The sequence below is a fragment of the Phyllobates terribilis genome, unplaced genomic scaffold, assembly GCF_046119375.1.
Source record: "Phyllobates terribilis strain yellow unplaced genomic scaffold, ASM4611937v1 Scaffold_11__3_contigs__length_659146591, whole genome shotgun sequence".
NCBI lineage: Eukaryota > Metazoa > Chordata > Amphibia > Anura > Dendrobatidae > Phyllobates > Phyllobates terribilis.
In genome coordinates this window covers 117,903,145-117,917,479 of record NW_027362771.1, presented here as the reverse complement: position 1 = coordinate 117,917,479, position 14,335 = coordinate 117,903,145, and the positions used below count along the sequence as shown (strand labels likewise).

The 14,335-nt window shown below is 45.2% G+C and overlaps 1 protein-coding gene across 1 annotated transcript in view; it reads left to right on the top strand.

The window, feature by feature from the left end:
* ALDH1L2 (aldehyde dehydrogenase 1 family member L2) overlaps positions 1–14,335 on the top strand; it is a 96,024-nt gene that overhangs the window by 57,619 nt on the left and 24,070 nt on the right. Inside the window, exons 15-18 of the mRNA XM_073651556.1 lie at positions 8,705–8,810; positions 8,911–8,998; positions 10,116–10,209; positions 11,957–12,056. Of these exons, the coding sequence (XP_073507657.1) occupies positions 8,705–8,810; positions 8,911–8,998; positions 10,116–10,209; positions 11,957–12,056 (388 nt within the window). The remainder of the gene's footprint in view (positions 1–8,704; positions 8,811–8,910; positions 8,999–10,115; positions 10,210–11,956; positions 12,057–14,335) is intronic.

Sequence of the window (14,335 nt, the reverse complement as noted above, 5' to 3'; positions counted from 1 at the left end):
AGCTCTGAAAAAATATTTGGCCTTCTAGCAGTGTGTGGGACTTTCTCTATTAGTCCATCTATACTGACCTCCATCAGGTTGCAAACTGAATATATATTTTTTCTGCATCTATCTCTGAAAAAATATTTGGGCTTCTAGCTGTGTGTAGGACTTGTTCTATTAGTCCATCTATACTGACCTCCATCAGGTTGCAAACTGAATACAATTTTTTTCTGCATCTACCTCTGAAAAAATATTTGGGCTTCTAGCTGTGTGTGGGACTTGTTCTATTAGTCCATCTATACTGACCTCCATCAGGTTGCAAATTGAATATAATTTTTTTCTGCATCTAACCCAGTCAATAGTTTTGGCCTAATACCACAGTTTGGCCACTCAGCTCTGCTCGGTTCCCATCCATTGTTTTTTTGTGCAAACAACTCCAGAGTTGTGAATTAGTTAACCACCAAAATGAGTGGAAAAAGACCTGCTGCTGGTGGAAAGGGGAATAGGCGTGTTGGGAAGGGGAAAAAAGGTTGTGTCTGTGGGGTAGGTGTTAAAGCAACAGTAACATCTGCAGAATAAAGACCATCTTCCAGCCAAACTAAAATGTCTACTTCTTTTAGCGGACAATGTGATAAGATCCCTTTCTTACGGCCACGCCAATCGCTACAAATTCCAGATGAGGCACAAAAACAGCAGGTGCTTCAACGGATATCAAGTGCTCCTTTAAGTGGGCTCTCCTCCACATCAACTTCAACATCACAAATACTCCAGTCCTCAAAGGTGTCACCCCAATCGCACTTGCTTCCTCACAGCTCCCAAATCTCCAGCTGCCCGTCTGAGTATGAGGTAGAACAGATGGTTGAGTCTGCAGAGTTGTTTACTCATACTATAGCCTGGGAATCAGAGGTCGACTCCAGCGCTTCTGTGAATCCAGACGAGGAAATGATCTGCACTGATGCCCAGAATCTTTATGAGTCGGATCCAGGACCAGACGCAGAAGGTTCTGACCATAATGTAGACCCTCATTCCCAAACTGTAACTCCTGTTGGTGGAGACAATGAGGAAGACTATGATGAGACTCAAATACCTGATTGGAGCGACAACTTTAGTTTTTTGTCAGGGCAGGAACAGGTTGGCTCTGAGGACGACGGGTGTGATAACGCACAGGGTGATGATGATGAGGTTGGAGATCCCACTTACTGTCAACCCACAGTCAGCCAAGAGATGAGGTCAGCAGAGGAGGTGGAGGAAGATGCTAGTGACGACGAGGTCAGGTTGCGCCTTCCTGGACAGAGATGTAGTACTGGAAGCACGTCAACAACTGCATCCTCAAACACAACTCTGCCTCTCACCACAAGTCGTGGTGGCTCTTCAGGTCGCATGGGTGCTAAGCCTTGCATAGCCTGGGCATTTTTTCAGATCGATAAAGATGACCCAACTCGTGTTATCTGTAACATTTGTCAGCAAAAGCTAAGTAGAGGCCAAAAAATACATAGTTTGAGTACTTCATGCATGAACCGGCACATGGACATGAAGCATAAGTTGCAGTGGGAAGCTCAGTGTGCTACAATGCGGCCTAGCCGGCCGGGCCATCCACCGTCTGCCATATCTTGTGCATCCGTGGCCTCTTCATCCTCTGTGACTGGGGGGACAGCAGTCACACCTGTTTTGGGGCGCAGACCTGCCAACTCTTTACCCGCAACAGCCAGCGTGATTGGCAGGTCATCATTTTCTTTGGAGGTGGTAACACCAGCTGGTGTTGAGCGCTGTCCGACATCGATAGCACCACCTTTGGATCAAGGCAACCTAACATGTCCGCCTGCATCTTCCTCACAGACCGGCAGTTTGCCAGGGACACCCTTATCAACCCCGTCTAAGCACAATAGCCAGCCCTCGGTCCCTCAGATGTGGACAAGTAAAAGACCATTTCCTCCTAGCCATGAGAAAGCTAAGAGGTTGAATTTCACCATCTGCAAGCTCTTGGCTACAGAAATGCTGCCTTTCCGCCTGGTGGACACAGAGGATTTTCGAGACCTTATGTCCGTCGCAGTGCCCCAGTACCAGATGCCCAGTCGGCACTACTTCTCAAAGAAAGGTGTGCCTGCGCTCCACCAGCATGTCGCACACAGCATCACCGCTTCTTTGAGAAACTCTGTGTGTGACAGGGTGCATTTCACCACAGACACTTGGACGAGTAGGCATGGACAGGGGCGTTACATGTCGCTGACTGGGCACTGGGTAACTATGGTGACAGCAGGACAAGGGGCTGCTGTCCAAGTCTTGCCGTCCCCACGAGTTGTGCGTCAATCCTCTTTATGTCAAAGTTCCTCCACTGCTTCTGCCTCCTCAACCTCCTCTCGGTCTTCCACCTGCACCCAAAGCCTGTCTGGTCATGCCACAAGCTTTCTAACTGCGCAGAAGGGATCCTGCACACCTCCTTACTATGCTGGCAGTAGGGCTCAACGTCATCAGGCGGTTTTTACTTTGAAATGTCTGGGAAATGTGAGTCACACAGCTGAGGAGTTGTGGTCAGCTCTGGAGAACCAATTTCATGAATGATTGTCTCCACTGGACCTGAAACCAGGGAAGGCCGTGTGCGACAATGCTGCCGTTCGCATCCCGCAGCTCAGCGACTTACATCTCTACAGAAGTCGTTGGGCCTGCCACTTCACCGGCTAAAATGCGATGTGCCTACCCGGTGGAATTCAACTCTGCACATGTTGCAGCGACTGTGGCAGCACCGACAAGCCCTGGTGCAATACGTTCTGACGTATAGCCTGGGCCAACGAGATCCAGAGGTGGGGCAAATCACGCTGGAGGAGTGGTCTCAGATCAGGGACCTATGCACCCTTCTGCACAGTTTTGAAATGGCGACGAAGATGTTTAGTGCTGACGATGCCATTATCAGCATGACTATTCCGGTGATTTACATGCTGGAGCACATGTTAAACAGAATTCGGAGTCAGGTGGTGGCACAAGACGAGGTGGAGGAAGTAGAGGAGGAGTTGTATGCGGAAGGGCTAACATCTGCAAGGTCCAGACGGTCGGCAGCACCAAGGCGGCAGGCATGTGAGGGTGGGGGAGATGGTTTTACCAGGGCGCATGGTAGCAGCCAAACTAGTGAGGAAGGTGCAGGAGCCCAGGAAGAAGTGGAGGACGAACTGATGGAAGACTCATCAGATGAGGGAGACCTTGATCACATTTCTGTTGTGCGAGGTTGGGGGGAGAGGACAGAGGAAGGAAGCATGATTGTTACCTCGCCACCAACACAACAGGGACTTGGTGCTCCTGGATGCGCAACACACATGAGTGCCTTCTTGCTGCACTACCTGCAACATGACCCTCGAATTGTGAGAATTAGAAATAATCCTGACTACTGGGTTGCCACACTGTTAGATCCCCGGTACAAAAGTAAATTTGCAGAAATTATTCCTGCCATAGAAAGGGATGCACGCATGCAGGAGTATCAGCAGAGACTGTTGCAGAATCTTACATGTGCTTTTCCACAAAACACCAGTGGTGCACGTAGCAAATCTCACAGTTTCAACTTGCCAACCGTGGGACCGTCAAGTGTTCAGCACTCAAACCGTAACAGAACCACAGTATCTGCTGGTAACATCAATTTTGCGGAATCATTTCACCACTTTTTTAGCCCATCCTTTGCAAGGCCACAGGAGACAAGAAGTCTGACACATAGTCAACGCCTAGAGACGATGGTACAGGAGTATCTCCAAGTAAACATTGAAGCCATAACTGTGTCACTGGACCCTTGCTCTTTTTGGGCTTCCAATCTGGATAAATGGCCGGAGCTAGCCACTTACGCCTTGGAGATCTTGTCATGCCCCGCAGCCAGCATTCTGTCTGAACGTGTGTTCAGCGCTGCTGGTGGTGTGCTGACAGATAAGCGCACGCGGCTCTCCACTGATAATGTAGACAGACTCACGTTCATAAAGATGAACAAATCATGGATCCGAAACGACTTTTCTACCCCTGTGTCATCCTGGGGAGAGTAAAAGCTTGATGATTGGTTTAAATCACCCTACCAACCGTTTTAAGCGTTCAAATTACTAATCATGTTTATCTGTATCTTGGCTGGAAAATAATTTGGGCTTTGTAGCAGTGTGCAGCACTGATTCTATTAGGCCATCTATAATAAGCTCCACCAGATTTAAAATTACTAATCATGTTTATCTGTATCTTGACTGGAAAATAATTTGGGCTTTGTAGCAGTGTGCAGCACTGATCCTATTAGGCCATCTATACTAAGCTCCACCAGATTTAAAATTAATAATAATTTTTAGCTGCATCTAGCCCGGAAAATAATTTTGGGGCTCCGAGATGCGCAAGACACATAAGTGCCTTCTTGCTGCACTACCTGCAACATGACCCTCATATTGTCAGAATTCGAAGTAATCATGACTACTGGGTTGCCACACTCTTAGATCCCCCAAACTTTTCGATCAACCTTTTCATTTTAATAAAGACCAAAAAAATGGTCATTTTTGAAATTATAAGCATTAGCAGGTTATTAGAAAGTGAAATCAAACAGTTTTCAACTTAAAACTTTATTCTAGGTGATGTTACATTTTCACATAGGACCCCTTGTTCGAAAGGAGCTTCTGAACTCTCTCGTCCATTGAATTTGTCAGGTTTTGGATGGTTTCTGCTTCAATTGTTTTGCATGAGGACAGAATACCCTCCCAGAGCTGTTGCTTAGATGTGAACTGCCTCCCGCCATCATAGACACTCCTTTTGATGATGCTCCAGAGGTTCTGAATGGGGTAGAGGTCAGGAGAGCATGGGGGTCACACCATAAGTTTGTCCCCTTTTATGCCCATATCAGCCAGAGATGCAGATGTTTTATGTGCAGCATGAGATGGTGCATTATCATGCAAAAAAATGATCTTGCTGTGAAATACACGATTCTTCTTCTTGAACCATGGCAGGAAGTGCTGTTTGAGAAAATCCACATACATTATGGAGTTCATCTTTAGCGCCTTCAGGGATCCTAAAGGGGCCGACAATCTCTCTCCCCATGATTCCAGCCCAAAACATTACTCCACCTCCTCCTTGTTGGCGCTGTAGCCGTGTTTGCGTGGGGTGTCCATCAACCAGCCATCCTCCACTCCATCCATCTGGACCATCGAGCGCTGCACGGCACTCATCCGTGAACAAAACAGTTTTGAAATCAGTCTTCATGTAATGTTTGGCCCACTGGAGCCGTTTCTGCTTGTGTGAAGTGGATAGAGGAGGTCGACAGGATGGCGTATGCACAGCTGCAAACCTCTGAAGGACCCTGCATCTTGTTGTTCGGGGGACGTTGGAGGCACCAGCAGCTTCAAAAACTTGTCTGCTGCTATGACAAGGCTTTTTTGCCGCTGCTCTTTTAACCTGACGTAATTGCCTGTAGGAAAGAGTCCTCAATTTGCCCTTATCAGCACGCACACGTGTGTACTGTGAATCAGCTACATACTTCTTGATTGCCAAGACACTTCATCCTGATCATCGCACAATGTTGATTGTAGTCATGCCTTGACCTAAACACTCCACAATTTGTTGCTTCTCAGCAGCCGACACATCCTTTTTCTTTCCCATTTTGGCAGAAAATGTAGGCTGCTTAATAATGTGAGACAGCCTTCTTAAGTAGTCTTGCCTTTCATTGGACACACCTGCCAAACTAATTAGCACAGATGTCTGCAATTGCTTACAGTGATATAAAGAGCCCTGACACACATCACCATCAATGAGTTTAACTGACAAACAAACAAATTCTTCCCTTATCACTCCTAAACACTTTTTGCATAATAATTTGGAACACAGTGTACATGTGCTTTTCCACAAAACACCAGTGGTTCACGTAGTGAATCTTACAGTTCTAACTTGCCAACCGTGGTCTGTATGGAGTTGTTCAATAAAGGGCCCAAAATTAAGATAACATAGATGGGAGAGGTCTCTATGAATAGGAATTCCTAAGTATTTGATACCCTCTGAGGGCCAGGCAAAGGGAAAGTTGGACTGGATGGAATCCTATATGGATTTGGGGAGGGAGACATCGAGGGCCTCAGACTTCGCTGCATTGATTTTAAAATTTGACCATGTAACAAAGTGATCTATTTCAGCCATAACAGCATGGATGGATATATGTGATTGAGTGATATATACTAGGACATCATCAGCAAATAGAGAGCACTTGTACTCGGTGCCTCCCACCTCAATCCACCTAATATTGGGGTTATGGCGAATTGATGAGAGCAGGTGCTCCGTCACTAGGATGTATAAGAGAGGGGACAGAGGACATCCCTGCCTTGTCCCATTGGTGATTGTGAAAGGTGATGAAAATGTTCTGATGCACCCCCTGGGCCTTGGGACACCCGGAGCCGGACCCTTTTTGGTGGATGCTGGTGGTTGTAGTCTTCGTGGCGGCGACCCGGTTCCGTGGCTCAGGGTGGTCAAACCAGTGGCGGAACTATTTATGTGGTTTTGATGTTTAAATGTCCGACTACGCCAGAGTGAACCGCCGCTACAGGGCAGACCGCTGAGGCTGGTGTTGTGGGTGCAGCAGAGCGTAGCATAACTCCCCACGGGAGGAGTATAGCCTCAGGGCAGTGTATGCGGAGGATGGGGGTGATGGTGCAGGGCAGCAGCAGTAACGACACGGAGTCAGTGATGCAGTCCAGGGCCTTTACTCACAGTTCTTATTATCCAGACCACGTCTGCAGGTAACGGCTGCCCTCGTCGTACTGTGCTCACCAGGTGAGGGGCTCAGACAACTCCCAGATAACTTTGGAGCGCTTCACAGGACCCCCTTTGTGTGTCCTTTGTCTGGCCTTTCTTACCAACCCTTCTGTCCGGCTGCCTCGGGCCTCCTCCTGGTAAACTTGGCGCCAGTTTCCCTGACCCTATGTGGTGCCTTCCTAGCGGGTGTAGCGAGGGGCTGCGCCACATAAAATGTCACAGCCTCCGGTTTCTAGCTGAGGGTCGTTTCCTGCCTCCACTAGTTTCGGGGACCGGTCTCCCCCTTTGGCCTGACCCCTCCACGCAGGTGGATTCGGGCGTGCGGTGGCGACTCGCCCGTCCGCACCCCTGGGATCCCTTCATTCCTCGTTCCTGGAGCCTTCTCCGCTCCTCTTCCTTCCTTCTCCCTCTTGCAGGCCTGGGCCTCTGTTACTAGGCCCGCCTCCGGAGCAGAGCTCATGCAGAGCCCCTGCTCCCTGCCACTTCTGCTCAGACTTCTCTGCACTGAACTAAGATGGTGCCCACCTTTTATACTCCCTTCTCAATGCACCCAGGAACTGCTTCCTCTCTGCTCCTGCACTACAGGGTTCCCCTTCCTCAGTGTTCCCTCCCCCCACTCCAGCCAGGGACAGGGACTGTCGTGCCCATCTCAGAGGCATATTGGTCGCCCTGCCCCACGGCAATGTGGTGTAATGCATGCAGGTGTCGGGTCCTGATCCACACTCCATCCTTACCTGAGAGTGAGATATCACACCTCTGGGTGAGGTGCAATACCTCTGTAGCAACCGAGCCCTCAGGGTGCTACAGTTCCATTTATCTTCAGCCTAGGTGACGTATTGTGATACAGGGCCGTGATTTTGGCTATAAAAGGGTCCCCTAGACCCCTACCCCAAGCTTTTTAAGAGAATCATATATGGCGTGCCAGGAGACTCTATGGAATGCTTTCTCAGCATCCAACGAGAGTATCTAATTACAAATTTTTAACTGCATCTAGCCCAGGAAATACTTTGTGCCTAGTAGCAGTGTCTGCTAGTCAGCGGATTATCCCGGCTGTTAAGCAAGCTACACCACCTGTAGTTTGGACACTTAATTTTTTCAAAGGAAATGCTTCGGGACCACGGGATACTCAGTGAAGAGCATCAGGAGGCACCCCAAGGGCTGGGACTGGCAGTAGGATGCCTTGCGGTGGACAGCTGAGCTCGATCCTTATAAAAGCTTTTTAACTGCAGCAGCTTTAGTGGGCGCTACTGGAGCTGGAATTACGCGGCTGTTGGCATGAGACTTGCCCTCCAATAGATCCTTGTAAATGGATTTAAAGTGTATTCATTCAAATTAGAGAGACAATTTAAATTAAAAAGCTTAGAGCTGCCTCCACCACAGGGGGGCTCGCTCGACCCACCAGCGGACAGGCACCAGTATTGGGAGAGGGGGGCTGGCCGTCAGGGTTCACCGCGGCTCTGGCACAAACCCGGCGACACGGAGGTGGCACGGACAGGAGCGGACTGAACGTGTCGGCTTCTCACTTTTTGGATTTTAGAAGGGCATGCCTATATCTGTGTCTCCCCCTCCTTTTACTCCTCCACCTCTTTTCTTTTCGCATGACTATATGTACTTGTCACTTTTCCATGTGTTAGTTGTGTCTTCTGAGCAGTTTGTCAGCTTTTGGACACCTTTGAAGGTGTTTTCTATGTGTTTCTATGTGTTTTTGTTTGCCTGCCATTGGTTTTAACGGTGTTCGAAGGTGTTCGACGAACAGTTCGACGAACAGTTTGGCGAACACACGGGTGTTCGACGAACCGAACCGAACTCGAACACTACGGGGGTGGCTCAACACTACTCGTGACATTGCTTGTCTATTTGAAGAAAATGATCAAATTGTCTATGCTTTATTAGAAACTTCTTTTTTTCTCAGATTTAACCCAGTACCCACAATATATCCAGCAGTTAGGTTACCTGATTTTATGTGAACTGTGTGTTCTGCCCACAGTGTCTGTGCCATAGTTATCCCATGGAATTATCCATTGATGATGCTTGCCTGGAAAAGTGCAGCATGTCTGGCTGCAGGGAATACTCTAGTTTTGAAACCTGCACAGGTACTTTATCTCTTTATTATAAGTCTGACACCTTTTCCAGTCTGTATGTATGTACAGTTTGATACTGCTGTCATAATATAAGAATTCTTAATTTTTTCAGGTGACTCCATTAACAGCATTAAAATTTGCAGAACTTTCTGCCAAAGCAGGTATACCCAAGGGTGTCATCAATATCCTGCCTGGATCAGGTAATTTATACTACATTTTATGTGATGATTTACAAATATCATGATTCTCTGTAGCACAGTATAAAATGAGACTTGTAGGTATGGTTGGCCAGGGATAGTTAGTGAATCTTAATCTGTAAAATCTTCAATTTGATTTTCCATTTTATTTCTTTATTCTACATGACAACACAACTTCAGTAGATGTTCTGTATGGTGTGTGAGAGTCAAATACAAGCCCACATAACCCAAATGCGTAAAATACTATGGCCCTGATTCATGATTTTGCCAGAATTCTGGCTTAAATTGCTTTGAAAAATCAGAAGAATTTTGTGCAACGCAGACTTATGCAAAAATGTAACAAATTATGGCATTTTCATGCCAGTTTTGCTCAGCTCCACCAAAATGGGTAGAACTGGTTAGGATGATGGTGCTTCTGTGGCATGATGTCACAGCTCATCTAATTCATCACCAGCTGTGGTGTTCTCGAATTCAGAAATCTTATTCCAGTCTCAGACTGGAGTAAGATTTATGGCACAGTGCACAACATTTGTCAGACACCCTGATTCATTAAAAGTTGTGTGCTTCTTAATGAATCAGGAGCGTCTGACTCAAATACACCCCCTCATCACGACCGGCGTGAACAACGGGGTCTATTTATCTATTTTGCTTTATAGGCTCTTTTTTACCTAATTAGATACCATTCTAAATAAAAAATAATAATATAAATAAATAATAATGTATCTTTGAAATATGGTGCCACACGTAACACCAGGAGTAGACATGCCATTGGTGCAACCTCGGAAGCCACACAGATCCCAAGACGTAAGGGGCCCACTTCTACCTCCAAAGAAGGTGGAGTTGTGAATAATGATGAGCTATTGGACCGCAAACAGGCCATATATTGTTCTTGCACTGGGGCCCTCTTCTGCCTGTGCTCACTACTGCGTACCACCACACCATGGCGCACAGGGTCCCTGTGACAAGTACTTGTGCCACCATACAGCCGCTAACACACGATAAGTACGATAGGCCCATAGAGAGATTGCTATAATTCTTCTACCACGTTGCTGGAATAAGTACATGTAACCTGTGAAGCCTTTACCATGGTATTCTAAATCATTTTTATTGGCTTCTGTAGGTGGTCTAGTTGGACAGAGGTTATCTGAACATCCAGATGTGCGTAAGCTGGGTTTTACTGGATCCACCCCAATAGGAAAGCAGATCATGAAAAGGTATGTTTATTTTCAGCCTTCTATAGTTTATAGGAAGCTCTTTTTCATATACAGTACAGACCAAAAGTTTGGACACACCTTCTCATTTAAAGATTTTTCAGTATTTTTATGACTATGAAAATTGCACATTCACACTGAAGGCATCAAAACTATGAATTAACACATGTGGAATTATATACTTAACAAAAAAGTGTGAAAAAATGAAAATATGTCTTATATTCTAGGTTCTTCAAAGTAACCACCTTTTGCTTTGATGACTGCTTTGCACACTCTTGGCATTCTCTTGATGAGCTTCAAGAGGTAGTCACCGGAAATGGTCTTCCAACAATCTTGAAGGAGTTCCCAGAGATGCTTTGCACTTGTTGGCCCTTTTGCCTTCACTCTGCGGTCCAGCTCACCCCAAACCATCTCGATTGGGTTCAGGTCTGGTGACTGGAGGCCAGGTCATCTGGCGTAGCACCCCATCACTCTCCCTCTTGGTCAAATAGCCCTTACACAGCCTGGAGGTGAGTTTGGGGTCATTGTCCTGTTGAAAAATAAATGATGGTCCAACTAAACGCAAACCGGATGGAATAGCATGCCGCGGCAAGATGCTGTGGTAGCCATGCTGGTTCAGTATGCCTTCAATTTTGAATAAATCCCCACCAGTGTCACCAGCAATGCACCCCCACACCATCACACCTCCTCCTCCATGCTTCACGGTGGGAACCAGGCATGTAGAGTCCATCCGTTCACCTTTTCTGCGTCGCACAAAGACACGGTGGTTGGAACCAAAGATCTCAAATTTGGACTCATCAGACCAAAGCACAGATTTCCACTGGTCTAATGTCCATTCCTTGTGTTCTTTAGCCCAAACAAGTCTCTTCTGCTTGTTGCCTGTCCTTAGCAGTGGTTTCCTAGCAGCTATTTTACCATGAAGGCCTGCTGCACAAAGTCTCCTCTTAACAGTTGTTGAAGAGATGTGTCTGCTGCTAGAACTCTGTGTGGCATTGACCTGGTCTCTAATCTGAGCTGCTGTTAACCTGTGATTTCTGAGGCTGGTGACTCGGATAAACTTATCCTCAGAAGCAGACGTGACTCTTGGTCTTCCTTTCCTGGGGCTGTCCTCATGTGAGCCAGTTTCTTTGTAGCGCTTGATGGTTTTTGCAACTGTACTTGGGGACACTTTCAAAGTCTGCCCAATTTTTCGGACTGACTGACCTTCATTTCTTAAAGTAATGATGGCCACTTGTTTTTCTTTACTTAGAATTTGTATTATGGCAAGAAAAAAGCAGCTAACAGTCTATTCAGTAGGACTATCAGCTGTGTATCCACCAGACTTATGCACAACACAACTGATGGTCCCAACCCCATTTATAAGGCAAGAAATCCCACTTATTAAACCTGACAGGGCACACCTGTGAAGTGAAAAGCATTTCCGGTGATTACCTCTTGAAGTTCATCAAGAAAATGCCAAGAGTGTGCAAAGCAGTCATCAAAGCAAAAGGTGGCTACTTTGAAGAACTTAGAATATAAGACATATTTTCAGTTGTTTCACACTTTTTTGTTAAGTATATAATTCCACATGTGTTAATTCATAGTTTTGATGCCTTCAGTGTGAATGTACAATTTTCATAGTCATGAAAATACAGAAAAATCTTTCAATGAGATGGTGTGTCCAAACTTTTGGTCTGTACTGTACATAAACTGTATATTTGCAATTATCCCTTGCTGTATTGCTGTACTTCTGTTCTTCTCTGTTTTATAGCTGTGCCCTCAGCAATCTGAAAAAGGTGTCACTGGAGCTCGGTGGTAAATCTCCTCTTATCATCTTCAATGACTGTGATCTTGACAAAGCTGTGAGAATGGTGAGTATATTCACCCATTAGTTTAATATTTAAGCAGCTAAAATAATTTAGAGAAGCTTAAAGTAAAATGTTAAGATATAGCTTTGATTCAGTTATACAAAGAAAAGGTATACACAATTGTGCTAATGCATCTTCGCAGAGCAGTGGTAAAATATTCACATACAACACACATAAGACATTATCTGGATACAATAATAGTACCAAACTGTATTGTGCAATAAAGTGATATTTCTTAGGGGAGGCCATGAGAATGTGACGTCTGACCCCTAGAATCCTATAGGCATAGCAGCTGTTCTATACAAGTGGCTGTGCCTGGTACTGCTGCTCAGCCCGATTCCTTTTCAATTGATACTTTCCATTTAATGTTGTATTACCTGGGCTGTCTGGCTCAGACAGTGATGACTCCGATTTTGTTCCCCTGCCAGTAGACATTGTTTCTGCTGGCATTCTCAATAATTATCAGTTTATGTAAAAGCAGCTCTGGTTGTATGATGGAATCACATACACACGTGGTCAAAATTGTTGGTACCCCTCGTTTAATGAAAGAAAAACCCACAATGGTCACAGAAATAACTTGAATCTGACAAAAGTAATAATAAATTAAAAATCTATGAATATGAACAAATGAAAGTCAGTCATTGCTTTTCAACCCTGCTTCCACAGAATTTTTAAACTCATGAAATAGGCCTGGACTGAAATGATGGTACCCCTGAAAATAAGGTGACAAAAGGGACATGTTAAATCAAGTGGTGTCCTCTAATTAGCATCACAGGTGTCTACAATCTTGTAATCAGTCAGTGGGCATGTATATAGGGCTACAGATACTCACTGTGCTGTTTGGTGACATGGTGTGTACCACATTCAACATGGACCAGAGAAAGCAAAGGAAAGAGTTGTCTCAGGAGATTAGAAAGAAAATTATAGACAAGCATGTTAAAGGTAAAGGTTATAAGAGCATCTCCAAGCAGCTTGATGTTCCTGTGACAACAGTTGCACATATTATTCAGAAATTTAAGATCCATGGGACTGTAGCCAACCTCCCTGGACATGGCTGCAGGAGGAAAATTGCTGACAAATCAAAGAGACGGATAATACGAATGGTAACAAAAGAGTCAAGGATAACTTCTAAAGAGATTAAAGGTGAACTTCAAGCTCAAGGAACATCAGTGTCAGATCGCACCATCCGTCGTTGTTTGATCCAAAATGGACTTCATGGGAGACGACCAAGGAGAACACCATTGTTGAAAAAAAATCATAAAAATGCCAGACTGGAATTTACCAAACTACATGTTGACAAGGCACAAAGCTCCTGGGAGAATGTCCTATGGACATATGAGACAAAAACGGAAGTTATTGGCAAGGCACATCAGCTCTATGTTCACAGATAAAAAATGAAGCATATCAAGAAAAGAACACTGTCCCTACTGTGAAACATGGAGGAGGCTCTGTTATGTTCTGGTGCTGGTTTGCTGCATCTGGCACAGGGTGTCTTGAATCTGTGCAGGGTACAATGAAATCTCAAGACTATCAAGGGATTCTAGAGAGAAATGTGCTGCCCAGTGTCAGAAAGCTTGGTCTCACTCACAGGTCATGGGTCTTGCAACAGGATAACAACCCAAAACACACAGCTAAAAACACCCAAGAATGGCTAAGAGGAAATCATTGGACTATTCTGAAGTGGCCTTCTATGAGTCCTGACCTAAATCCTATTGAGCATCTTTGGAAAGAGCTGAAACGTGCCGTCTGGAAAAGGCAACCTTCAAACACGAGACAACTGGACAGTTTGCTCATGAGGAGTTGGCCAAAATACCTGTCGAGAATACCTGTCGAGAGGTGCAGAAGTCTCATTGACAGTTACAGGAATCGTTTGATTGCAGTGATTGCTTCAAAAGGTTGTTCAGCAAAATATTAAGTTAAAAGTACCATCATTTCTGTCCAGGCCTGTTGCATGAGTTTAATTCTTTTTAAAAATTCTGTGGAAGCAGGGTTGAAAAGCAATGTCTGACTTTCATTTGTTTATTTTCATAGATTTTTAATTTATTAATTTTGACAGATTCAAATTATTTCTGTGACCATTGTGGGTTTTTCTTTCATTAAACGAGGGGTACCAACAATTTTGACCATGTGTGTATGCAGTTTTCTGTGCTCAAAGTAGTGGATCTAACTGGAAAACACAGTCCTTCTTTATTACATATTTTTTTAGTCCTCCCATGCATTATGTTTCATTAACTGCATGTGTAATTCCATCCTAATTCCATTAGAAACTTTGCATGAATTAA